The sequence below is a fragment of the Mixophyes fleayi genome, chromosome 7 (assembly GCF_038048845.1).
Source record: "Mixophyes fleayi isolate aMixFle1 chromosome 7, aMixFle1.hap1, whole genome shotgun sequence".
Lineage (NCBI taxonomy): Eukaryota > Metazoa > Chordata > Amphibia > Anura > Limnodynastidae > Mixophyes > Mixophyes fleayi.
Genome location: NC_134408.1, coordinates 76,185,194 through 76,212,145, shown reverse-complemented (window position 1 = coordinate 76,212,145; position 26,952 = coordinate 76,185,194). Strand labels below are relative to the sequence as shown.

At 43.6% G+C, this 26,952-nt stretch overlaps 1 protein-coding gene across 1 annotated transcript in view; it reads right to left on the bottom strand.

Annotated features, from left to right (window-relative positions):
* DNAJB11 (DnaJ heat shock protein family (Hsp40) member B11) overlaps window positions 1-24,068 on the bottom strand; it is a 44,063-nt gene extending 19,995 nt beyond the window's left edge. The window contains exons 1-7 of the mRNA XM_075181352.1: window positions 23,824-24,068; window positions 22,450-22,606; window positions 13,270-13,367; window positions 11,602-11,775; window positions 9,869-9,872; window positions 8,712-9,034; window positions 6,636-6,723 (exon numbers count right to left, since the gene is read on the bottom strand). Of these exons, the coding sequence (XP_075037453.1) occupies window positions 6,636-6,723; window positions 8,712-9,034; window positions 9,869-9,872; window positions 11,602-11,775; window positions 13,270-13,367; window positions 22,450-22,606; window positions 23,824-23,897 (918 nt within the window). The 5' untranslated portion in view covers window positions 23,898-24,068. The remainder of the gene's footprint in view (window positions 1-6,635; window positions 6,724-8,711; window positions 9,035-9,868; window positions 9,873-11,601; window positions 11,776-13,269; window positions 13,368-22,449; window positions 22,607-23,823) is intronic.
* Between the last annotated feature and the right edge of the window lie 2,884 nt (window positions 24,069-26,952).

Below are 26,952 nucleotides of genomic sequence, written 5' to 3'. Positions count from 1 at the left end.
GAGTACTTGCACATATTCCCAACCATGCTGCTATATAAGAAAACCTAAAAAAAGAGGATTTTTGTACTTACGTTAAATCCGTTTCTCTGATTCCGTCTGGGGGGACACTGCTACCATGGATTGTGGAGGGGAGCACGGGAGTTGGCACGTAGCTAGTTAACGTTAGAAACTGCTGACAGACCCTTCCCCTCTACAATCCTCTTGTCACCTCCCAGTAAATTAAAAAGCCCAAAGGAGAAAAGGCCAATCAACCAAGAGCACACAGAAGAAAAGCAGAAGGGAGGGATCGCAGTGTACCACAGACAGAATCATAGAAACAGATTTAACTTAAGTACAAAAAACGGAATTTATACTTACGATAAATCTTTTTCTCTGAGTCCATCTGGGGGACACTCCTTAACCATGGGGTTGAGTCGGGGGGAGGAGTCTGACACCCAAAGAGTTAACTTTTTTCAGCTGACAGCATATCACCCCCGCCAATTCCCACATACCTCAGTTTGATTACAAAAGCCATTAGGAAGATAGGCCAATCAACCAAGACACACCACTCAACAGAGGGGGGAGTGGAGATAAAAGAAAACAACGAAAAAGACGGGGGGGATTATAGCGTCCCCCAGATGGACTCAGAGAAAAAGATTTATCGTAAGTATAAATCCCGTTTTCTCTTTCATCCATCTGGGGGACACTCCTTAACCATGGGGACTTACAAAAGCAATCCCTCTGAAGGGTGGGACCGCTCTGATCTCCTTGCACGTAGAACACTACGGCCAAAGGAGGCGTCCCCAGACGCAAATATATTAAATTGGTAGAATTTTGTAAAGGTATGGACCGAGGACCAGGTGGCTGCCCTGCAAAGCTGGTCCGCCGTGGCTCCATTACGAGCCGCCCAAGACGCCCCAACCGACCGGGTAGAATGGGCAACAATACGCTTCGGCACAGGGAGATAAATACGGACATAAGCCTCCCTGATAGTCAGGGTAAGCCATCTGGCAATAGTATGCTTAGATGCTGGCCATCCCCGTTTGGAAAAGTCAAACAAAACAAATAGAGAATCTGTCTTCCGTATCTTTGCAGATCTCTTAACATATATACGTAATGCCCTCACTACGTCCAAATATTTATTTGTCTCTGTTCCAGGAGTCTGAGGCTCCTCTCTGAATACTGGAACAACTATATCCTGATTAATATGAAAACCTGAGACCACCTTAGGGAGAAAGGATGGAACAGTCCTTAAAACTGCTCTATCCTCATGAAAAACCAGATAAGGTTCCTTGCAGGATAAAGCTCCCAGCTCCGAGACCATTCTGGCCGAGGCGATAGCAAGCAGGAAGACTGTCTTCCATGTCAAGAACCACCACTCTGCTGAGAGTAGAGGTTCAAAGGGAGGCTCCTGCAACATGCTAAGGACCAGATTAAAATCCAAGATCCGGAAGCTCCGCCAGCCGCCTGTGGAAATACACTGACAAAGCAGATACCTGAACCTTTAAGGTTCCAAGTTTAAGCCCCGCCTCTAAACCACACTGTAAGAAGGCGAGAAATCTAGCCAGACTAAAGGTTTTAGAATTGTAAGACTTCTTCTTACACCACTTTATATATATATATATATATATATGCCAAATACGGTGGTAAATTCTGGCTGAAACTGGCTTCCTGGCATTCAGGAGAGTGCCTATTACACCCCCCGAGAAACCTCTCGCTCTCCACAGACTGGATTCTAAGGCCCTGCCATTAAATACAGCTGGTTCAGCCTCTGACGCAAGAACTGTCCCAGGGTCAGCAGACCTCTTCACAGCCTTACTGGCAGTACCAGAAAGACTGGACGATCCTCCGGACTGACTCTCCACGGGACCCTGCAGCCCCATGGCCTTGCTAGGACGTCCACTACCATTGGATCCCTTGTTCTTGCGCAGAACTCCGGGACTTCCCTGTCTCTTGTTCGGTTTTTGTCCAGCAACCACCAGCTGAGGACCTACCTCCTCCACTGGTACCTCGAACACAGGAATGCTCCTCTGGGGTGGAACCCTGCACAGGGTAAGGTCGCGAAAGATGTCACCATCTTTCCCAGCAGCTTCAAAGACCTGGCTACTGACAGCCTCTTGTCCACTCCATCTAGTACCTCAACTTGTTCTGTGGAGACAACATTCTGCTGCATACTAAGTCCCTCACTAGTCTCAAGAAAGTCATTCTTAGACAAGGGACTCTCTGTGACCTTTTCAGACTCCAGAAGTTCGGTCATAGACTGACCAACCCGTCTGGCCTTAGCACCCCGAATGGGTGTGACTAAAACCTTTTCCCTTACTGGAAATTCTAAGCATGTATAGCTTCGTTTAAACGAAGCAAATCGACAGCCCTGAGCTCTTTCTGATTTGACAGAAGCCAGTGAGGTAATTTTTTTCAAAACCTGAGGTGAGCTGGTCCCATGATTTCTATCACGATATTCTGGGCCTACTCGTCTACCGATGACCCTGTCTGCTGCTGGGCAAACCCAAGCAGCCGTCCTCCCACCCCACCCTCTGTAACCAGAGGTGGGTGGTAGTCATGCTGCTGGTCTATCCAGCAGCTTAGCGGAAGAAACTCTCCGCTCTGCAGGGGCAAAGGATGACCTTCCCCTATGGGACTGTCTCCTGGATTCCACGGCCCCTGGATTGGTAGTCTGGCCTCTGCCAGACCCAACCCCGTAAGGAGGCTGTCTGAAAGAACTAAACCTAGGCCTAGCCCTAGGTCTTGGAGTATTTACAGACAAGGACGACTTCTTGCTCCCTGAAGCCTGTAAAATCCAAGAGTCTAATTCTGGACCAAATAGCATCCCACCCGTATACGGGATGGATTCTAATGATCGTTTAGACTCTGAATCCGCATTCCAAGCCCTTAACCATAACGCCCTTCTAGCTACTACAGCTGTAGCTGAAATAGACTAAGCTATGGTCCGCTTCATATACATAGCCTGCTGCCTCCCTTAGCTGCATGGCCAGAGGCAGTAAATCTGAATCCTGCAAGGCAGACTCTAACTGCCCTGCCCAGACTTCCATGGCCCTAGCTACCCAGGTAGAGGACAATGCTGGCCTGAGGCTAGTACCGGCGGCCGAGAAGATCGACTTTAGCAGGGACTCTAGTTTCTTGTCAGTCTCGTCCTGTAAGGTCGCTGACCCGGGTACAGGTAGTGTAGTCTGACGAACCAATCTCGCCACAGGTGCATCCACATTTGCCACCTGTTCCCAACGGGTCATATCCTCCTCCTGAAGGGGATACAGTACGACAAACTTCCTTGGCATAGAGAACCTCTTATCTGGATATTTACAAGAGGCCTCTACAATATCCCTCAACTCAGCTGAGGGAGGGAACCTGACCACCTGCTTAGAAGCCTTCTTAAAGAGGGAGCGGTCCCAGGACTTCGTCTCCTCTACTTCAGCAAACCCCAGGGTCTGACGAACTGCTCTTACCAGATCCTCCATACCCTGGTGCCTAGAGTTTCCTTCTGACTCTATAATGGACACATCTGAATCGTTCAACAATTCCCCCTCCTCCTCCTCTGAGGAACTCTCAGAGTCTGACACTGACCACAGCGCTTTAGCTGTTTGTCTACGTCTTTTAACACTACGCTTGTGTCTGGGGTTCTCCAGTAGATGGGTAAGCCCGTCCAGACCTTTAGCCACCGCTGACCAACCCACCTCTCCTATCTGGGAAACCCCTGGGAGGGCTGGGGAGGGAAATAAACCGACCCCTGGGGAAAATGACTCATCTGTCATTCCTACTGTTATACCCTGAGAAGCCACCGATGTAGATGGGATCTCAACTGGTTTAGATAACAGATTTACAAGGGTAATAACTCCCTGTGTTAAGGCAGCCACCCACTCAGGAGGATCTACCGTTATGGTGGAGGTGTCTATAGGCTGTTTCACATGAGCCACAGTGCAGGCCGCACAGAGCCCCCCCTGATCCAGCCGTTCACTTGTTAATTTAACATTACATTTTGAACAGACATTATGTTTGGTACGTGTTGTTTTGCTTTTATCTGCCATTACAAGATAAGAAAAACTTCTTCACAAACACTTCTCCAAATGATCAGAAAATACAAATATTTCTGATTTAAATAAGACAGGCTTGGAGAACTTTATAGTTTTCTCATAAACAACAGTTCTCTCAACACATCATTGTCTTATAATATACATGTCTACACATGCACACACATACACACAGAAGAAAATAAAAGTGATACTCAGCGGGGAAGATATGTGTCAACAGTGCACTTCTCTTCAAATGACTGCTGCAACTGCCCTTCTTTTGAAGCTTGGCGCCAAAAGGGATCTTCTACGCGCTCACCCAGCAGGGGGGGCGGGGAAGCGGTGTTCCTTAAACACATTTCCCTTCCACTGGCTCTCCTTCTGTGTGATTTACTTTAACAGCGTTTTGCCCTTTCTGTTATATTAGGGGAAAACCTGTTAGAATGTGTTCCCCGCTAGCGGTATCAATAGCGCGCCATCCTCAAGAATTCACTGCCATCCCATGGGAGGAGGAACTTGGTATACTCCAGCTGGCTTCCGGGGAACCTCAGCAGTAAAGGCGCTTCCTGCCTAATGGCAGCGTCCGTCCTGCATCAGCGGGGAGAGTCTCTTGCCGACTGCTTCCCGCTGTGAGAAGCGTTTCACCCTCTCTGTCAGCGGGGGGGGGGGGGCACGGAGCCTCTCGCCGCATCAAAAGAAAAAAACTGCCAAAGAAAAGGAAAAAACCTATTATCACTGTCTCTCTTGGAGCTCTTCAGGTGCGACCTTCTTCCAAGGGCACCCAATTCAAACTGAGGTATGTGGGGAATTGGCGGGGGTGATATGCTGTCAGCTGAAAAAAGTTAACTCTTTGGGTGCCAGACTCCTCAACCCCATGGTTAAGGAGTGTCCCCCAGATGGATGAAAGAGAAATCCTCTTTTCTATTTCATACAGTCTGGGGGACACTGCTACCATGTTGACGTTCTAAAGCAGCCCCCTAAGAGTGTGACCGCTCTGAAAGCCCGGCTTGTAGAGCCCTACGGGCAAAATTTGCATCCACGTACGAAAAAACATTAAACTCATAGGAGGGTATTCAATTGTTAGCGAGACCGCTAAAATACTCGCGCTCCAAAAATATTACCGTTAATACGGTAATATCTCGCTGAATTTCAGCTCGCAGCTGAAATCCAGCGAGTAAATTACCGTATTAACGGTATTTACACGCAATATTACCGTACTAACGGTAATATTTTTGGAGCGCGAGTATTTTAGCGGTCTCGCTAACAATTGAATACCCCCCATAGAATTTAGTAAAGGTGTGGACAGAGGACCAGGTGGCTGCTCTGTAAAGCTGGTCCGCAGAAGCCCCAAGATGCCCCTACCAACCTGGTGGAATGGACCGTAAGTCTCTCTGGCACAGGACAGATAGCCCTGATGTAAGCCTGTTTAATAGTGCCCTAAATCCATCTTGCAATAGACTGTTTAGAGGCTGGCCAGCATCCTTTATGAGAATCAAAAAGGACAAAGAGAATCGGTACGGCGAAAAGTTCCCTTAATGTAAATACGGAGAGCCCTAACCACATCTAATTTCTCCATATAGTGCTGATCAGAATGAAAAGCCGTCCTAAAGACCGGAACCACAATTTCTTGGTTCAAATGGAAGGCTGAAACAACCTTCGGAACAAAGGAAGGGAGAGTTCTTAATACCGCTCTGTCCTCATGGAAAACCAAATATGGTTCTCGACAAGACAGAGCTCCCAATTCTGAAACTCTGCGTGCAGATGCAATAGCTAAAAGAAAAACGACTTTCCAGGTCAGAGACCTAAAATCTGCCGCAAGTAATGGTTCAAAAGGGGGCCCTGTAAGCATCTCAAGTACCAGGTTAAGATCCCATGGTGCTGTAGGCGGAACGTAGGGAGGCTGGATATGTAAGACTCCCTGAAGAAAAGTCTTGATGTCTGGCAAATCCGCTAACTTCATGTGAAAGAAAACTGAAAGTGCTGATACTTGAACCTAAACGGAGATCTGCTTCCAGACCATCCTGAAAAAAAGCCAATAATCGAGGAAGACGAAAGGAGGACGTATGACAAGACCTATTATTTTCACACCATCTGATATAGGCTTGCCAAATGCGATGATCGATGCGAACGCGAAACAGGCTTACGAGCTTGCAGTAGAGTGTTCACTATGAGTGGCTAAGTGGTTAGCACTTCTGCCTCACAGCGCTGGCGTCATGAGTTCAATTCCCAACCATGACCTTATCTGTGTCGAGTTTGTATGTTCTCCCTGTGATTGCGTGGGTTTACTCCGGGTGCTTCGGTTTCCTCCCACACTCCGAAAACATACTAGTAGGTTAATTGGCTGCTATCAAAATTGACCCTAGTCTCACTCTGTCTGTGTGTCATGTTAGGGAACTTAGACTGTAAGCTCCAATGGGGCAGGGACTGATGTGAATGAGTTCTCTGTACAGCGCTGCGGAATCAGTGGCGCTATATAAATAAATGATGATGATACACTGGGGGAGAAACCCCTAGCCCTTCAGAGCCTGGCTTCAACAACCATGCCATTAAATTCAGCCGAGGTAACTGCTGGTGACAAAATGGACCTTGAAGGAGAAGATTGTCTTGTGACGGTAGACGATGTTCTCGCCTTACCGCCATAGAGATTATGTCCACGTACCACACTCGAAGCGGCCATGCAGGTGCTATCAGAATTACTGGCAGACCTCCCTGCTTCACTCGTCTGAGGAATCATGGGAATTCGGGGGAAACAGATATCCCAACCTGAAGTTAGTGCCAAGGGGTCTCTTGTCCTTGCACAAAACCTGGGAACCTTTCTGTTGTGTCTGGAGGCCATGAGATCTATATCCGGCCAGCAGACCCCACCTCTGAACTAGAGACTGAAAGACTTCCGGATGGAGGGACCACTCCATCCGCATTGCGACTGAGATAATCGGCCTCCCAGTTCTTTATTCCTGGAATGAACACTGCCGAGATTGCCGAAACATATTGTTCCGCCCAAGCAAATATCTGAGCTGACACCCGCATTGCAGGTGCAATTTCTCTTTCCTCGTTGCCTGTTGACGTATGCCACAGTCGTGGCATTGTCGGACTGAATTCTGACTGGATGACCCTGAAGAACGGTTTGGGTCCCCCGAAGAGCCAAAAGGATGGCCTTCAACTCCAAATTGTTAATGGATAGGGAGGACTCCTGGACTGACCAAAGACCTTGGAGCCGGAGATGAAGGCTGGCGTCTGTGGTGACTATGATCCATGACCATGGAGTAAAAGACCTGCCCACCGACATGTGATCCGGAATCAACCACCACTGAAGCAAATTTCTCGCATCCGGAGACAGGGAGATCCTCTGGCAATCCAAATGTAGGTGGGATTCCGACCATTTTGTCAAGAGGCCCACTCAAAGCACCAGGAATGAGCACGACCGAAGGGTATCATCTCGAAGGAGGCCACCATCTTCCCTAAGAGACGCATGCACAAGTAAATTGAAGGACTGGAAGAGGACAAGACTTGAGATGTTATCCTCTGAACCGACCTGATTTTCTTCTGGCAGAAACACCTTCTGTTGTTTGGTGTCCATGATGAGTCCCAGGAAGATTATGCATTGGTGCGGAACCACCTGGTATTTCTTTAAGTTTATTAACCACCCATGGCTCTCATGGAAATTTATGGTGAGGGACAAGTGCTGTTGCAAGCAAACCTCTGAGGTGAATTTTATGAGAAGATCGTCTAAGTAAGGCACGACCTGAACTCCCCTTGAGTGAAGACAAGCTGCCATTACCGACATCTTTGTGAAAACCCTAGGTGCCGTGGAGAGGCCAAAGAGAAGAGCCTGAAACCGATAGTGAGAGGCTCTCAGTGAATCTCAGGAGAGACTGATGACAGCTCCAGATAGGAACGTGGAGGTATGTTTCCCTTTATGTCCATGGAAGCCACAACCTGATTCCTTTCCAAGCCGTTTATTTCTGACCTCAGGGACTCCATCCGAAATTTGTCCAATTTTAAGTGCACATTTAGGTTCTTTAGATTCAAGATGGGTCAAAAGGCACCGTCCGGCTTCTTGACAAGAAAAATAAAAACCTTTCCCTTTCTGGATTTCTGGGACCCTGCAAATAACTCTTGCTGAAAGAAGAGAGGCGACAACTCTGTATCGTCTGTCTTCTTTGTGGATCTCGGGGTAGCAGGGTTACAAAGAAACAATGTGGTACAGGACCCAAGAGATCTATCATATACCACCTCGTTATAATGCCCCGAATCCAAGGATCATGAGAGGATGCTGTCCACTGTTCTAGAAAAAGAGACAGGCGCCCCCCCACTCTCGCCACCTCCTGGCGGGTAGAATGAAAGTCAGAATGCAGGCTTCTCCTGAACCATGGAGGCCTGATGTTTAGCTGAGAAAGAAGACCTACCTCTGACTGAGAAGCCTCTAGAATTTGGTTGTCTGCCCCTGGATGACTGGCCCCTAGGAAAGGATTCCCCGAAAGGACTGCCTAAAGGAGCTGAAACACGGGGGGCTGGCTCTGCCTACGTTCACTGGCAAAAAAGTGATTTTGCCACCCGTTGCCTGAGAAATTATACTGTCTAATTCCGGCCCGAACAAACCTAATGCCTAAAAAGGAATGGTTTCTAGGGATTTCTTAGATTCCGAATCCGCCTTCCAGGATTTCAGCCATAGGGTTCTTCTTGCTGAAATTGCAGAAGGAAGACACAAACGCTGTGTTCTGAGCTGCCTCATAAAGATAGCCAGATGCCTCTTTCAATTGTAAAGCCAGGGGAAGAAATTTTGAATTCTGCAAGGCCTCATCCAGCTGCTCTGCCCATGCTTCCATGGCTCTAGCGACCCAAGTAGAAGCAAATGTGGGTCTAAAGCAAGAACCCGCTGCTACAAATATAGACTTCAGTTGAGATTCAATTCTGCTGTCAGTGGGGTCCTGCAGAGTTGCAGTGTCCGGGACCAGCAGGGTAGTGTGGCAGGCTAAACGGGCTACAGGAGTATCCACCTTAGGGATTCCTTCCAAGAGAGCCAGATTCTCTTCCTGTAATGGATATAAGGAGGAGAATCTTTTAGGAATAGAAAACTTTTTATCAGGTTGTTCCCAAGCTCCCTCAGCAATATCTCTCAATTCCAGGGGAGGGAGGAAAACGAATAACCTTTCTTCCGGCTTTCTTAAAGAGACTTCTGTCTATAGGACTAGGATTCTCTCTGCCTCTGGGGAGGTCCAAGGCCTGCCTCACCGCTAATACAAATCATCAATGCCCTGATATCTGGCGGTTTCTTCCTGATCAGATACCTGAATCTGGTCAGGATCAAAATTTGTTTCTCCTTATTCAGAAAAACCCTCCGAATCCGAGGGGGACAGTAGAGGATCTAAACCGCTTTCTTTTAGTAGGGCCCCAATCTGGGGATTCAAGTAACTGGTTTAGCCTGTCTAAACTCTTTATTAATGATGAGGACCATGCTGGTTCTGCCGAGACAGGGGCCTGATCCGTTATCAAAGCAAAAGGGCCTGCTATAGCCGTTCCAGTAGAAGCAGCTGAAGCAAAGCCCCCCAAAGTCGTAACGGTATTATCCAACACCGAAGGAAAAGCTGCCGAGCTTGTCAGTAACGGAGTAGATTTAGTGAGAAGCTGGGCTAAAGAGGAAACTGACTGCGTCAGAGAAGCTACCCAGGCCGGTTCCTCTGACAGAGGGGCTAGAGTCTGCTGGGTCTACGCAGAGGGGGGTCCACCTTCGCAGTCAGAGCAAAGCGCCAATGGGTCCTTCTGCGCACAGGGTAATTTAACCTTACATCTAGAACAGGTAAAATATTTTGCCATAGGACCTTTTCATTTATCTGACATTTTACAAAGGAAAGAATCACCAAACACACCAGACTTGAGAGAGAGAGAGAAAAGAACAAGTAATCAACTAATCTACAATAAAAGTTGCACTTGTACCTTTAAATAAACAATGTGATTTTGGCAAGTAAAAAGTACAATAATATTACCCCTACTAGCCCACTTTTTCAGCAAACAATACAGTTTTAGAAACGCTTAATAAAAATAGAGATACTTAGCCAAAAAGGCCAAATACAGGAGAGAAGTCCAACAGCAGTGTCCTGGTGCCTGCTCCCACCGAGATGTCTCTCTTCCCGGGCTTTCTTTGGCGCCAGAAGACCGGAATGTGCCAATTGTTTTAAAGAGCAGGGGAGCTCTATGTAGTTCTAGCTCCTCCTCTTCCGATTTGATGTCGCCTCTCTTTTTTTTTTTTTTAAATAAGAATAAGAATCTATATCCAGCAGAGTAATGGAGACCTCTAAAAATTCGAGGTCTCCTGCAGCGGTGGGACCCTGATCTCCCACTCCTATTTCTGAGGGGGGATCTTGGTCTGCCCCCTCTTCTGTTTGTAATCTGCCCGAGCTCTGTTGTAAAAAAGATGGCGTCCGGCTGATGATCCGATAGCCGGCGCTCTATGCCTGCAGTGGCAGCGCCGGTTATCAGAGAGGCTGTGAGAGTGACAGCGGTCCGTAGAGACCGCTTGTTACTCTGATTCGGACAGCATAAAACTCTGCCAGTGAGTGCCCTCGGCTCATGTGACAGAGCAGTGTCCGTGCTGCAGTTCTAGGAGTGTGTTCTCTATGGTAGAACAAACTCCCAAGTCTGCTTCAAAATAAAAGTCCTGAAAAAAATTAAAAAATTAAGTTACATAAAAAAAAAAAAATTAAAATAAAATAAAATTACTAGCATAAAAAATAGCAGCCCAACTCCTTGGGCACCGAACAGAAACTGGGAGGTGACAGGGGGATTGTAGAGGGGAGGGGTCTGTCAGTAGTTCCTAAAGTTAACTAGCTAGGTGCCAACTCACGTGCTCCCCTCTACAACCCATGGTAGCAGTGTCCCCCAGACTGGATAAAAGACAAATATTTTTGCCAAAAAACAGACTTTGGCTTAATAATGGGACCCTTGTTCACTTTACCACACAAGCAAATGTTTAGCATATAAATTACATTAAAAAATGTATACACTTAAGGGTAGATTTATTAAAGTGCATTGGTATGTGGTTTGCGGTCTTCAGTCCCATTCAATGTGTAGCAGTTTGCAAAACCAGATGGTAAAACTGGATGGGAAACATACTTGGGAACTAATATTATGCACTCCATGAAAAAAAAAACCCCATACATTTCTAGATCATAACATGCAAAGCTCATCTGTGGATTGTAGAGCCTGCAGAAAATGTGCTTGCCCTAAAAAGGTGCATATATTCAATAGAGACAAATATATATGACAAATGAGGCCTCATTTTGAATATATAGTACAATTTTGGGTGCCAATTTACAGAAAATTCTGGTACTTGAGAGGGTCCAGAGAAAAGCAATTAAATTAATAAATGTCCACAGGTTTTCCGTCCACTTATTAAGCATAATAGACAACCCTCCATGATTGGAATAAGAGTTTTAATGTCTAGTTGCAAAAAAAAGGGTTCTTTACAGTTCAAGGAGTAAATGATGTGTTATCTTTATTTTCATTGTTAATACATATTGAACTGCTACTTTACCCTAATTTCTATGGCTGGCTGCTAACTAACATTATTATGCATGTTTTGTTCAATTAAAATTTTAAAGACCAAAGAGGTGCTGGAAATACAATAAAAAAAGTAAACAGTACCTCTACAAAATTTCCAGAGTAGACTTCTTCTAACGTGACTTCCAGATCAATAATTATGTCACTGCCACGAGGAACATTTCTGTCCTGTTGACGTGGATTGCCTCCAAACATGAATCCAAAATCCCCAAAGAAACTAAGATGAAAACAGAGGTTTATTTAACTGGTGAAAATACCGGATAATGTATAAAATTGATTTACTTGAGCCTAGAGAAAACAAGAATAATGCTCTTCTGTGGTATATTTGGGTAACTAATCTCTGCGCTCCAAACTTAATTTTATAGCCCCACAAGATAATCTTTATCATTGATCTCCAAGGTATAAGTTTATTAACATGCAAAAACAAAAAAAGATACTGTTACTTAGAACAATTTGTTTAAAAGATACTCAATTCAAATTCAGTGATGTTGGATTTGTGATGTGGCAGTGGGGACTTGACACAGACAGGACTTCATACAACCGCATCACCGGAATATGGAGACTCACCTACATGTATATTTTAGGCTTAGAATGATAAGGGGGTGAATGCCGCATGACATAGGACTTGTATTTGTGACCCCAAAGTATGGGGTTGACACAATGTATATCATAAGTTTAAGGCAGGGAATTGTTATTGGACAATAAAGAAAGACGAAGGAGGGCAAAACCTCTATTACATAAACTAGGCTGCAGAAATTCCATGGGTCTATGGGACCATCAAAATACTTTTATCATGTCATATACATATAGAAACAAATTGTTACACTTACTATTAGCTTATCCCTGCTTTCAACAATTACAAAAGGGGAAAATGTGGTATTCTGAGGACATGAATTAGTATTAAGCGTTATTATACGGATCGCAGATTAAATTGTTCATGTTATAGGGAATGTTGTGTGATTCCAGTGATATTTTTTAAACTTAGCATGAGTTCTCATGTACTATCATTTATCTTCTATAACAGTCTACCCCCTTTGTAAAGCAACGGGCATGGTGTATGGAACCAGTGTTACAACCCCTTAATCTAATCCATACCTAACCTGCACTTTTTAGACATGTTGTTATCAGGAAGTATCAGTGATGGAACAATAACATCTCCTTGGAAAAGTGCTTCAGGGCTTAATTTCCACCTCCACAGGGGACACTAAGGAGTTAAGTGAATTAAGCTCTCATTGCTAGTTCTGTTTGCTCCCTATTGTCCACTAAGCTCTATAGCCAGCCAGGAGCCTGACTCAGCAGGGGTCACCTGAGTGAAGATAGGTAGGTAGGGTAGGTAGGGGGGGCTGGATAGTGCGATAAGCCCACCAATTGAGACCTTTTGCAACTCCACTGGACAGACAGTTCAAAGGTGGGATTATGAGGTGACCCTGGGAGTTGGACATGTTTGTGACAGACTTTGGCCAAGAGGTGATGCTCTGCCAGAGATGTGCTGTGGAACCTATCTCACTGGATTTATTTTAACCGATTTCCTCACTTGTTGGACCTGCTATTGTTAAGGGGCCGTGCTGTATTTAATCCTGTTCTGCAGAATAAATCATCTCTCTATTATTCCTCTAATACCGTGTCTGAGTGATTTGGGAAACACGTATATTGAAAAGAAAAATGTAAATGACTGCAAGATATAAAAACATAGTTTGTTATAGCTGCTTACTGTGAGAATATATCACCATGAGAACTCTGATGACCATCTTTAAGTCCTTCTTCACCATAAGCATCATATTGTTTTCTTTTTTCCTCATCAGACAGCACCTAAACATAATTATAAATGTCACTGTATTTACATGTACATAAAAGAAACCCTTACTTTCATTACAGAAATTTGGTGCCCAACAGGCTTGAATGTAGTAACTCACAGACAAGGATTTGAAGGTTCTTCACTGTATATATTTATATATATATATATATATATATATATATATATATATATATATATATATATATATATATATATATACACATACACATACACATACATATATACATATACACACTTTCATTTGTAATTTTTAAAGAAAATCAAATATAAAAGACAATAAATATTTAACTAAGTGTAAGGGTTTACCTCTTGAGAGATAAACTTGAGAGCATTAAGAGGAACAGAGAAAAAGGATGACAAATAGCAACTTTGTGTAAACAAATCAATTGCTCATGCAAGGGAGGGGTACACTGTGCATTTCTGAAGATTCAAAGCCAGATCTAAGCCGCAGTCTTAGGGTTAAAAGAAGGGGCGAGTGAAGGTAAAATCAGCACAGGAAAATGTAAGACCCAAAAGGGTGCATAAATTGGCGAGTTATCTTTCATGGTCCAGGCCGCTGTCTCCACTTATTGCACAAACCACTTCAAACAGGTTGAGAGGTTGCCAATGACTATTCTGTGAATTTCCAAGAAGCAGTGAGAAGAGATAACACAGCAGAATGAAACAGTCACATGTATTAGGCACCCATGCTGATCTGGTGGGAGGCAAATGCAGGTAAAAAAATAAATAATGAATGAATGAATGCATATATTTTCAGTTGTTCGAATCCCAACCAAAGCTAAATGTTTATCTTTGAATGGAATTACCCTTTCATGTTCATTCAAGTACACAAATTGTAAGTGTTTGAGTTCTGACACAGTCAATAAAAATAAAGTAAGTGAAGAGCACTAAACAATTCCCAATCCTCAGTATGCATACCCTGGCTGCGATATTTGTGAAACATTAAGGGGCATCCAAGCTGACTAGTACTGATTGTTACAGTATACAGCAGTTGAGAAGGAGCAATGGAGAGTCATTAGAAATTGAAAAAAATACCAGAACAGAGGAAGTGACATGATTTTTGAGAGATCTGCACAAGCCATTAGTTGTTTTACTTCACTCTGATGTCCCAGGAAATGCCCAATGTCATCTGGCACAGGTTATTACATGCAGGCATTTGGATCCTCGCCTAGTGGATTAAATATACCCTAGTAGAAGTTTGTTTATTGAAATCACGGACAAATGTCAGATCCATAAATTAGCTAACAGATTCCATAAACTATGACTAATGTAATATTTCTTCACAACTATAATTTTTCTTTGCATTATATAACATTATGAAAACAATCAGACTAAATCACTTATAAAACTTGCCCTGAGTGTGTACCTCTACAAAAGCTTAACTTATTTTCACTCTTTACATCTATGTTGATACTTTCCATGTTTTTTTCCCCTCCAGAGTACACCGTTATACATGGCTCCAAGTGCGGGTCCGTCCTGCCACCTTCCTCCTTTGTTCCACATATTTCCTACTAGGTCTCCAGGTGCGCTTTTAACCAGCCAGGTGACTACCTTCAAACTGCAGTCACATGACTTCTCTTAACAGCTGTTGCTTAGTTCTTTAGGTGTTTAATTTCTTGTGTAATCACATGTTCCCTGAGCCTTATTTTATAAAGCCTTTGCCTGCTATAGATGTAGTTATCTAGCGCTGGAGTATTTGCTCAACTTATTTTCTGCATACTTACTGTCTTGAGCTTGACTTGAACTCTGCCTACTGGGATCTTTTACAATTTGCCGCCTGGTAAGCCATTTGCTTGGACATGGTTACTAAAACTTGCTGCCAGGCCTAACATTCTCTACCAGTCTCACACATCAATTGTACATTCGACCCAGTTCTTACCCCTTTTCCTCCCTGCCTGGATCATGTGTGTGCTGTTTCATAGCCCCTGACATTCTCTTGCCAAAGTCCTGTCCACTAAAACTCTGTTCAGAAGTCCCAGGGGCATGAGAGTGCCAGTTACAGGTATTTGCTCAAAGGGAAGAGGGAATTTTTCTGGTAATGTCTGAATTATTGTAATATTTATAGACCAAGGTATGTGTATTGATTTGACTTACTACTTTTCGTCTTTGTCTATAAATTACATTGTTTCCACATGATGTTAAGTGTGAATCAAATTTGTTTACAGTTTGCCAATGAGAGGTATATACTCATACTTTAAGCTCCCACAACAATGGTTCAAACTCATGGTCGGTCAAGTAGAGGATTAAAATAGAGGGAAAAAGCAAACAAACAGTTTTGTGTGTAGACAGAGAATTTTTGAATGGGGCAACTATAGTATGGTGTTCAGCATGTATTACAAATAAAGAAATAAATGTTATGGGCTTAAAAGGATGCACACACAAGTGTATAAGTCACAAAACCTTGTAACTATGTCCAAATAAGACCTATTTTGGATAATACCATTAACCATCAATAAACAACTGGTATACGGATAACTAAATTTTTCAGACCAGCTTAGTGACCAAAGTCTGATTGGCTGCTATAGGTCATAACACCTTTTTTGCAGACAGCTGTAGACCCAATAAGTTTTCCATAAGGTTTTATATTACTTTTAACTTGTGTTTTCTTTCTGAGGAAACAATGCTAATTATACGGTCTCAGCTACAATTAAAAAGAAAGAATCTGTACACTTACTTCGATAATCACAAAAGCTTCTTAATATTTAAACAAACAGACAAGCTCAAAGTTATAAAGCAGTCTGCTGAATGTTAAGTATGCTAAAGTTAAGTGTCATATTTAGCTCTGCAGAGGAAGAAAACTTCGGGATCAACCCCCGCTGAAGAGGTCTTCTCTTCTGGAGATCCTGCCTTGCACTTCCCTGCTTGCGAAGACTTCGGTATCAACACCAACAGAAGAACCACTCTTCTCAGCGGAAGACCCTGCTCTTCTCTGCCCATCGGAAAGAAATCTGCATAGCTCTGCACCCCCTTGACGAAGATCACCCTCCAGACCAGCTTTTCAAGCCCGTCTGCCCCGGGGAAAAAAGCCAGGAAGATGGCTTCAGCTGCTGCAGCTCCTGCCTCCACCCCTGCTCCTGTCCCTAGGAAGAAGGGAGAAAAGACCCCTGCACCAAAGCCTCTCCCTGAGGCTGGAACCTCTTTCTCCACCGCCCCAGCTGCTTCTGGACAAGGGAAGCCCAGCCAGGATACCTCCCAGAGGACTCGAACCCTGGATGAGGCAGACCGTTGTCCTGAAGCTGAAGGAAGTGCACAGAAGAATTCCAGACATGACGGCTGAGACATTTGGCAAGAAAATGATCCTCGATCATGGATTCTCAAAGGCCGAAACCCTCAGCATGCAGAACTACCTGAAGGGGATCTTCTACATCACTTTCACCACCATAGCCATCTGCAAGAGATACTGGGAGGTAGTGAAGTCAGCAAGACCGGAATCTTCATTTTCTCGATTTGTGGGGAACTACTCCAACTAGAGAGAGGAAAGAAGAGCGACGGTCTCCATGAGGTTTCCTCACACCCCTGGCAAGGATATTGCTACCTTCCTGAACCACTTCTGCTCCGTGGTCAAGGACTCCTCCAAGATCCTGGACGTGAACGGTTTCTGGACAGGCAAGTGGTCCATCATTATCAGGCTGAGGAACATTACAACGGACGGTGTCCAGCGCCTGTCAGCATGGGTGGCCTTCTCCACTACGCTGATCAGCCAAGGAACTGCGGGGAAGCTGACCACATGTCGAGAAGCTGCAAACTTTCAGCCTGCAGGAACTGCAGAGTGGCAGGGCATGAGACCAAGGATTGCCCAAGGAACACATCTTGCAACCTCTACAGCCTGGCCAGCCACATCTACAGGAACTGCCCCCAGCGGGCCAAAACCTACGCTGCAGCTGCCGGGAAAGGCAACTTGCTCCTGCCCTGCAGCCCAAAGGAAGCAGCAGAAGTCCCTACCGCAGCCAGGAGTGGGTAAGGAACCTTGCACCCCTTATCTTCCCACCCCCCTTCCAACCTCTGTCCCCACTCCTTCCTCCCCTACTCCCGTTGAGACAGTATCTCCCTCCCTGCTGCCACAACTCCACCACCCTCCCCTTCCCAACCTCACCCCTCTCCCTGCCGCAACCCTCCCCCCTCTCTCCCCTGCTGTAGCACTAACCCCCCTCCAACATTACTGCATCTCCCTCCCTCTCCCTGGAAGATTTTCCCCACTCGTGTCTGCTGCAGGAAAGGAGAGCAAATTGAGGAGGAAGAGGAAAGAGCTTGACAGCCCAACTGCCGACTCCAAAACTTCCAAGAAGCCAGTGGTCGAGCGCAGAGAGGACCCCCTTCCACAGGAGGAGGCCCTGGAAGAAATGGTAGAGGAGTTGCTGGCAGCTCAGGATTCTGAAATGGAGGAGGAGTTGGATGTGGACAAATTCCTGCAGCTGCCTGACATTTGCTTATTCGATCAGCTGGAAGAGAGAGGTCTGTTCCCATCTCAACATGGGGAAACGGGCAAGTCCCACCCGACAAGGATGTGTAACGGACTTACCTTATCCCCGCCGCTCCGTCCGGAAGCCGCACTTCCCCATCCAGGACCACGTGACCGAACATGGAGGCGGTCACATGACCACATCTCAGAGGCAGGGATTTTCAATCCCCTTCAGCATAAAAACCTCACTCTGGCACTCGCTGAGTGTCAGAGCAACACTTACCTGTTCCTGGCTCCTGTTCTTCGTGGATTGCAGTGTCTTCCAGTTTCCAGTGTCTACCTGTGTGCTGATCTCTGCCTGTTTGACTTCTCTGGTTCTCCTACCCCTGTGTACCGACCCGGCTTGCTGACCATTCTCCTATTCTTGTGACCCGTGTACCGAACCTGGCTTGTTGACTCCGAATTGCCTTCTGATTCTGCCTGACTCCATTCCTGTGTACCAAACCGGCTTGTTGACTCCGCTACCTCCGCTTCACTCCGCTGTACTACATCTTGGGGCGAACTTGGGGACCGCGACTCCTGGCAGTGAAGCCCATCCCGCCTTGCGGCGGTTCTTGGTGAACACCGGGGAGATCGTTAGACTCCGCACCTCAGGTAAGCCAGCGCTAATCAAGATTAGTAATATAGTATCCAGAATCTGTTACAGGATAGTAACAGATGTACTTTATGTGCTGACTTTTTTCTCCCAACTAAGGGCTAATTTTTCTCTTTTTACCTCTATGTAGTGCTGTGGAACCTCATTGGCCCGGACCTGCTAGAGCTGTACGAGGAGATGGTCGTGGAGGGCAGAATGCCTCCTACTCTGAGAGAGGGATTGATATGTATAAGCGCAAGGGGGAAAGATGTGACCTTAAAAATTGGTGACCCATCTCTCTCCTGAATGTGGACTACAAGATCCTTGCCAAGGTACTAGCCAACAGGCTAAAGGTTGTCATTGGGCAGATTGTTCATCCGGATCAGACTTCTGCCATTCCTGGTTGCAGGATTGCAGACAGCCTTGCGCCGCTAAGGGACCCGGTCCATTACATCAAAGATCGCCATGCACGCGTGGCCCTGGTCAGTCTTGATCAGAAGCCTTTGATCGTGTTTCTCATGATTTTATGCGAAGGGTTTTGTGCCGGTTTGGATTGGGTGATATGTTTTGTTCTTATATTAACCTGATGTACCTTGACATTTACAGCTCGGTGTTGGTGAACGGCTGGAAGACTGACCCCTTTTCCGTAATGTCTGGGGTCAGACAAGGTTGCCCTCTTTCACCTCTTCTTTTTGTTTGTTGCATAGAGCTCTTCGCAATATCAGTTGGAATCCAGAGATAAGAGTCATCATCACACCGGGTCCAGACCGACTAGAGGCCAAGTGTTCGCTCTACATGGACAATGTCACTGTCTTCTGCGCTGACCGGCGTTCGGTGACAGCACTGGTCCAGACCTGCGAGAACTTCGGCTGAGCTTCAGGGGCAAAGGTCAACTGCGGGAAGTCAGAGGCGATGCTCTTTGGGCAGTGGCACCTGTCATCCCCTGCTGCCGTTGCCTTGATCTTGTTTTCTCTAGACTATGCTCAGTTTCTAATTTCTTTAACACACCCTTCCCCCTCTCGGATCATCAACTTATCAGCTACATGCTCACCCCCACTGCTCTAACCTCTCTACTGTCTAACTCTGCCAATCCTCCTCATACCCGCAGAAATGTTAATTCTATTAATCTTCAACAATTTTCCACCTCTCTCCAACACCTTCTCTACCCTATCTCTACATTCTCCTCCCCTGTACCTCATTTTCACCAAACCTTAGCAACAGCCCTTGATCAAGTTGCTCCAGTGACTCTTCAGACTACACGTCGACTTCAATGTCAACCATGGCACACTACAGCAACACGAAATCTTCACAAACTTTCCCATAAAGCAGAACGTCACTGGCGTAAATCTTGTAGCTCTAATGACTTCTTCACATATACTTCTAACTACCGCTCCTATCGAAATGCTCTGGACACTGCAAAACTAACATACTTCCAATCTCTCATCTATGCTCAGGCTTCTAACCCCAGACGCCTTTTAAAACATTTAAATCTCTTCTCAATCCTCCCAACCCAAACTCTCCGTCTACTAACAGTGCCCAGGATCTTGCTTACTTCAAAGGACAAGATTGATAAGATCAGACTAGAAATGGTATCCTCTTCCTCGACAAGCAATCAGCTCAATTCCTTCACACCACCCTCTGACACCCTCTCTTCATTTGACCCCACAAATGAAGAGGAAATTTCTACTCGCTTCTCATCTGTCCTCTTGATCTTATTCCCTCGCAAATTAGTAGATCCCTGTCTCCTGTGCTCATTTCACCTCTAACTAAAATCTGTAATCTCTCGCTCTCTACTGGCATCTTTCCATCACTATACAAGCACGCAGTGATTACTCCTATTCTGAAAAAACAAGATTCCGACCCAAACTCTCTCTCAAATTACCGTCCCATCTCTTAGCGCCCGTGCTCCTCCAAGCTTCTAGAGAGACTTGCCTACACTCGCCTAACAAGCTTCCTTTCCACAAACAACCTGTTGGATCCTCTTCAGTCTGGCTTTCGTTCTCAACACTCCACAGAGACTGCGTTGACTAAGGTTGCCAATGATCTGATCACTGCTAAAACTGAACGCCATTACTCTTCTAATTCTCCTGGATCTCTCTGCTGCATTTGACACCTTTGACCACTCTCTTCTCATACAAACACTGCAATCCCTAGGTCTCCAAGACACTGTCCTATCCTGGTTTTCATCCTACATTTCAAATCGCTATTTCACTGTTAATTTCTCTGGGGCCACCTCTGCTCCACTTCCTTTAACAGTTGGAGTACCGCAAGGCTCAGTGCTAGGTCCTCTGCTGTTCTCTATCTATACCGCTTCTCTTGGAAATCTAATAAGCTACTTTGGATTTCAGTATCATTTCTATGCGAATGATACCCAAATTTATCTATCGTCTCCTGATCTCTCCACATCTGTTTTGTGCTGTGTAACTGACTGTCTTTCTGCCATTTCATCTTGGATGTCCTCTCGCCAACTCAAGCTCAAGCTTTGTAAAACAGATTTAATAATATTACCACCCACCACAAGAGTATACCTGACATTTCTATCTCTGTTGATAACATGACCTTAAACCCCACCTCTCAAGCTTGCTGCCTAGGTGTGATCTTTGACTCCAAACTATCCTTTGTTCCCCACATTGACTCTATATCTAAATCATGTTACATACATCTAAAAAACATTTCTGGAATTCGCACATATCTCACGTAAGGCACTGCAAACACCTTAATTAGTGCACTTATTATCTCCCGCATTTACTGTTGCAATTCCCTCCTTACTGATCTTCCCCACAACAGACTAAAACCCCTACAATCTGTTTTGCACGCAGCAGCAAGATTGATTTTCCATACAAATCGATATTCCTCTGCTGAATCACTCTGTATGTCTCTACACTGGTTGCCTGTTTTCTACCGAATCCAACATAAAATATTTTTACTAACCTACAAGGCCATCAGCAAAGCTACAGCGACATGCATCTCCTCTCTTGTCTAAAAATATCTCCCAACTCAGCAACTCCATTCTGCACAAGATCTTTGTCTCTTATCCACACTCATTACATCCTCTCATTCCCGGTTACAGGACTATTTTTGGGCTGCACCCACTCTATGGAATTCACTCCCTCGCACAATAAGACTCTCCTCTGGTCTACAAATTTCCAAGCGTTCTCTGAAAAATCCACCTCTTCAGACAAGCATATAATATTCCTCAACCACCCTCTTAACCTCACTACATCACCCTATTACCACCCGTTACACAATTTCACACAAGACAACTACCCCCTGTCCAACACGGTTGTGTGACGGGATCACTTAACTTACGAATCACTTTTACCTTTGCAGTCTGGCTGAACTGAAATGAAAAATGTAGCCTTTACCTCATGTATCAATTGCCCATTGTCCCACTGATTGTAAGTTTGCGAGCATGGCCTTCTCACCTCTTTGCCTGTTTGACCCAGTTTGTTTCTTACTGTATTTGTCCCCAATTGTAAAGCGCTACAGAATATGTTGGCGCTATATAAATAAATGATGATGATCATCATAAGCGATACAACAACAGCTATTACAATTCACAAAGTAGCAAAACTTGAAACAGTGATTTGGTTACAAACTGAATTTCAAACAAATTCAATATCATATTACTTGTAATAAGAAATTGAAGCTATTGTTTTGTTGTTTTGGTTTTTTTTACAACAAACTGGTATTGTTTAGGAGTGAGCACTTAGAACCAAATGAAGTAACAGACAATTTGACTAAATACATACAGAGAACTGGAAACCCATTATATATTTTAATAATCTATCATCACTTAAAGAATTTCCACTAAGGCTTAAAAGCTATTAATTTTAATTAAATACTAATAAAAAACATGGTTGAAACTGTACGACTTTCCACAACACCCATTTAAATATCTATTAATGTAAGCTTCAGGAATGCCTAATAAGAAATCCACCCCCTTCCAAAAAAAATAAAAAATTATATCTTAACATTTTCTTAACTACTAACATTGTGCAGATTGCAAGCAAAAAATGTTTTCTATTTATTGCATACTGACCTCATATGCAGCACCTAAATCTTGAAATTTTTCTTGTGCTTGAGGATCATCTGGATTTCGATCTGGATGCAACTGCAAAGCTAATTTACGATAGGCCTTTTTAATTTCTTTCACTGAAACTCCACGTGATACACCTAGAATTTTATAGAAATCACGCCTAAAATAAGGAACAAAAACAACACAATATATAATTATGAGTACAAAGATGTGAGGAGCAAAATAAAACTAGCTACAAAAATGTATTCAAAAGTTTATTATACTTAAAACAAATTATCGTCTATCATTTCCCTCAAGGAACAAAAAAATTAATATGAAAAATGATATACTTACTAATGTATAAAGTGCTTTAAAAAAAAAAAAAAAAAAAGGTTCAAAATTTAAAGAAGCAAAAAAGAAATTAACGCTGAGTGTGTATGTATGTATGTATAGATATATGTGCACACACTTTACGCAAGGTTAGAGAATACCTTAACTCTGAGTTCTCATACACAAATATACAGTATGTATTCTAGTCCCAAAATATATATGGTCACTGAACTGATAAAGTCTATTATTGTGCCATAGAAAATTAGGTAAGTACAATATGTGCACTGTACAAGAACTACCATATGTATGAAAGACAGCTCCACCTGATCAACTACCATAAATGTACATTTATGTACATGTATAGTTAAGTTTTTTGATTGCACCCCTTATATAATTTACTAGAGAAATCTTGGAAAGATGTGAAAATAAGGGCAACTCCCTACATTCAGTGCGACAGAACAATTTCATTTTCTTGTGATCAACTACAGTAAATGTAAGATCAATTCACAATATTTTGCTATTGGAGCAATATCTAGCTTGTGACATAACAGGAAAAATAAATTACTATATGGTCATTTTTGCTTAAAAAATATAAATGTGTTGAATGTCTTGTGTTAGCACAACTAAAAACAACTAAAATTGTTAACCAAGCTGTTATAAAGATGCTTAAAGCTCTTCTTAAGGTAGGATGCACAGTCTAACAACCTTTCTGAACAATAACTATGTTTATGAAACAAAAATATAATGTAATATTCTTACATTTTAAATATTTTGTGCATGTTAACTTATAAAGCATACAAAATAAAAATAGAAAATTGCATCATACATACAGAATACGAAGATTGTACACTGCAGTTGATAATGAAAAACATGTACATTTACAGAGAAAGGCCTTTGACATTTGGGCCAGTAAGTAAGCATGGGATATTATATAGTAGAAGCTTCATAAATGGTTGACAGATTCTATTATGCTTAGAAATGAATAAAAAAAAAATAACATGATTATCTTTCATTTCATGCAGCCGACATTTAGTAGGACAGTAGTTTCTGTATTACTTCGTGCCTTACCCTGCAGTTACCATTGCTAGCACATACACGACCAGAAAGCCTATGCTGCTTAATGATAAAGGGCCGATCCTCATAGCTCTTTAATGTATATGGTACCCAAAAAAGAAAATACGTATGACTCGACAGCCTTCAACGCATATACGATCCACAAAATTGGCTTCTGCACCTTTGCGGTGTCGCCTTACATAAAGAGTAACTATTTCCTATTCAACATGCATTGAAACAAGTACAGCTAATCATACAGAACAACGTCAGCACCAACTGGATATGAACAACGAATCAGCGTTTTCTTTCTGCCATTTCCGGGAGTGTTTGTCCAACCACATGCAAATACATGGCAAAGGACGGTTCTGACTTATACAGCCAATCCGGATTGTTGGAAAACGTTGTACACTTGTACTTCCTCTTGAAAAGACGAGGCTGAAGTTAGCTTTTTATTCGGCCAGCTTCTTATTCGTTTCTAATTCGTGCTCCAGTTTCTTATTCATAAAAGCTTATATTTAAAGGATTAAATCAATTTGGATCACTGATTTCACATCAAATTAACACTACAGGGGGTCCCTTATACAAAATGCATTAGTATTTTGCCTGTCCCAACAAGGTTATGGTCCTGAAATCAGGGGTCAAAGTGGGCAAAATCACCATATTTTATCATTTTGAATAAGTAGCTGCAGTTTTTCCAAGGCTTAAATGTTGTTGGGCCAGCAATTTGACAGTGGGAATCAACACAGGGTGGTCAGTTACTTATAAAACATCTATCTTTTGCCTGGCCCAACGCTGTTTTAATCAGGTGGCAAAGTGGGCACAGATAGCATTTTGAGCATTTTTAATAAGTAGCTGCAGTTTTTCAAGACTTAAATGCCGTTGGGCCAGCAATTTGACAGTGGGAATCAACACAGGGTGGTCAGTTACATATAAAACATCTGTCTTTTGCCTGGCCTAACGCTGTTTTGGCCATGCAATCAGGTGGCAAATCAGGCACAGATAGCATTTTGAGCATTTTGAATAAGTAGCTGCAGTTTTTCAAGGCTTAAATGCCGTTGGGCCAGCAATTTGACAGTAGGATTCAACACAGGGTGGTCAGTTACATATAAAACATCTGTCTTTTGCCTGGCCCAGCACTGTTTTGGGCATGCAATCAGGTGGCAAAGTGGGCACAGATAGCATTTTGAGCATTTTTAATAAGTAGCTGCAGTTTTTCAAGGCTTAAATGCCGTTGGGCCAGCAATTTAACAGTGGGAATCAACACAGGGTGGTCAGTTACATATAAAACATCTGTCTTTTGCCTGGCCCAACGCTGTTTTTGCCATGCAATCAGGTGGCAAAGTGGGCAATAATGCAACCTCACGAGTAGGTTGTCTCATACTGTCCAAATTAGTTCCTAAGTAAGTGGGGAATATTGTTTTATTATAACAAAATTGACCTCCTTTTGTGTTATATTAGTAGTACCACGGTATGTAGATAGAGTAGTGATTAGTACTACCCTCTATGACCCTTTCGGACGATAGGAAGTAGTAAAATACTAAAAGGAATGATAGTTCAAGTCTGTTAAAAGGAATGCACATTGAAATGTAATGATAGTAAATTGAACTTTTATGTTTATTTTAAAACTCTTACATTTATGAATGATATCTTCCACACACTTATTGCTAAGATGCCTGGCCATGTTTTACTTATGGGGGTAATTCAATTTCCCCAAGAGTATCGTCGTGCTAAACCTATTACCGTTATTACGGTAAATTTAACCTGGATTTCTGCTCGCAGCTCTGCAGCAAAACGCCATTGTTGAAACTACTGTAATAACTGAGCACTATTACCGTAATAATGGTAATAGTGCACAGGTTGTGTTACTTTTACCAGTAACTTAGAGCCGTAACTAGGGCTGTGCGATAGGGGCGACCGCCCAGGGCGCAACGCTGAAGGGGAGCGCAGTTTATGAATATTTGGTTAAAATTGAGGGCTATGGGAGCTGCATTTTTTTTTCTCTGGCCAGGCGCTTAAATTGTATGTTATGGCTCTGCATTAACGCGCCCGATTGAATTCCCCCCATGGAATGACGTCTGATTGCTGTGGAATAATGGCAGTTTTATAAGCCACCTGCATGCAGAAATGTCAGTAGAAAACACCCCTATTCCTTCCAGATCCCTTAATCCCACACACACTAGATCAGTGGTTCCCACATTGTGTGCCGCGGTTCCCTGGGGTGCCATGGCGATTTCGCAGGGGTACCGCTGCCAGGGTTGGTGGTAAACAAGGCGGGGGACTATTTGGTAATTATTTTGGCTTAGGGGTGCCTTGAAAAAATGATGGAGACCCTAAGGGTGTCTTGAACTGAGAAACTTTGGAATCCTTTGCATTATGCTCTTACCCCATACCTGTACCCCACTACAAAAGTGACATAATATGTAATGACAGCTGTTTTATACACCATGTAAATGTAGAAATGTCAATAAAAAAGTTGAATTTGTCTCAAAAAAACACCCATATTTCTCCCTGATCCCACACACTAAATCCTTTGTATATGGACTCTCCCCATACCTGTACCCCACTACACAAATGACATAATGTGGAATGAGGGCTGATTACTATGGAATCAGCTGTTTTATATGTTTGCTGTGCATTTTACTGTACTTGCATGACTTTCATTTTCTTTTCTTACAGCTGCACAGTTTATGCTGAACTACATTTTTATCTCTCCATCTTGTAACGTGCTGACATTCTATGTATTCCTCTCCATAAATAATACAATAAGCATTTAAGACTGTGTATACACCACAGACCTTCCATTCTTCTTGGATAAAAAAAAATATACGTGCCAATTGATGACAGGCTACTGCTTTGCACAAAAGAATCTCACCATGTTTCTTGACTTTTTTTTTTTGCTTCCTGGAATCAATGACTTCCCTGGTTCTAAAAATAGTGACACCAAGGGGTAAATTTATCAAGCTGCGGGTTTGAAAAAGTGGAGATGTTGCCTATGGCAACCAGTCAGATTCTAGTTATTTATTTAGTACATTCTACAAAATGACAGCTACAATCTGATTGGTTGCTACAGGCAAAATCTCCACTTTTTCAAACCCGCAACTTGATAGGTTTACCCCCAAGACACCAATGCTGGCATTGTCCCCA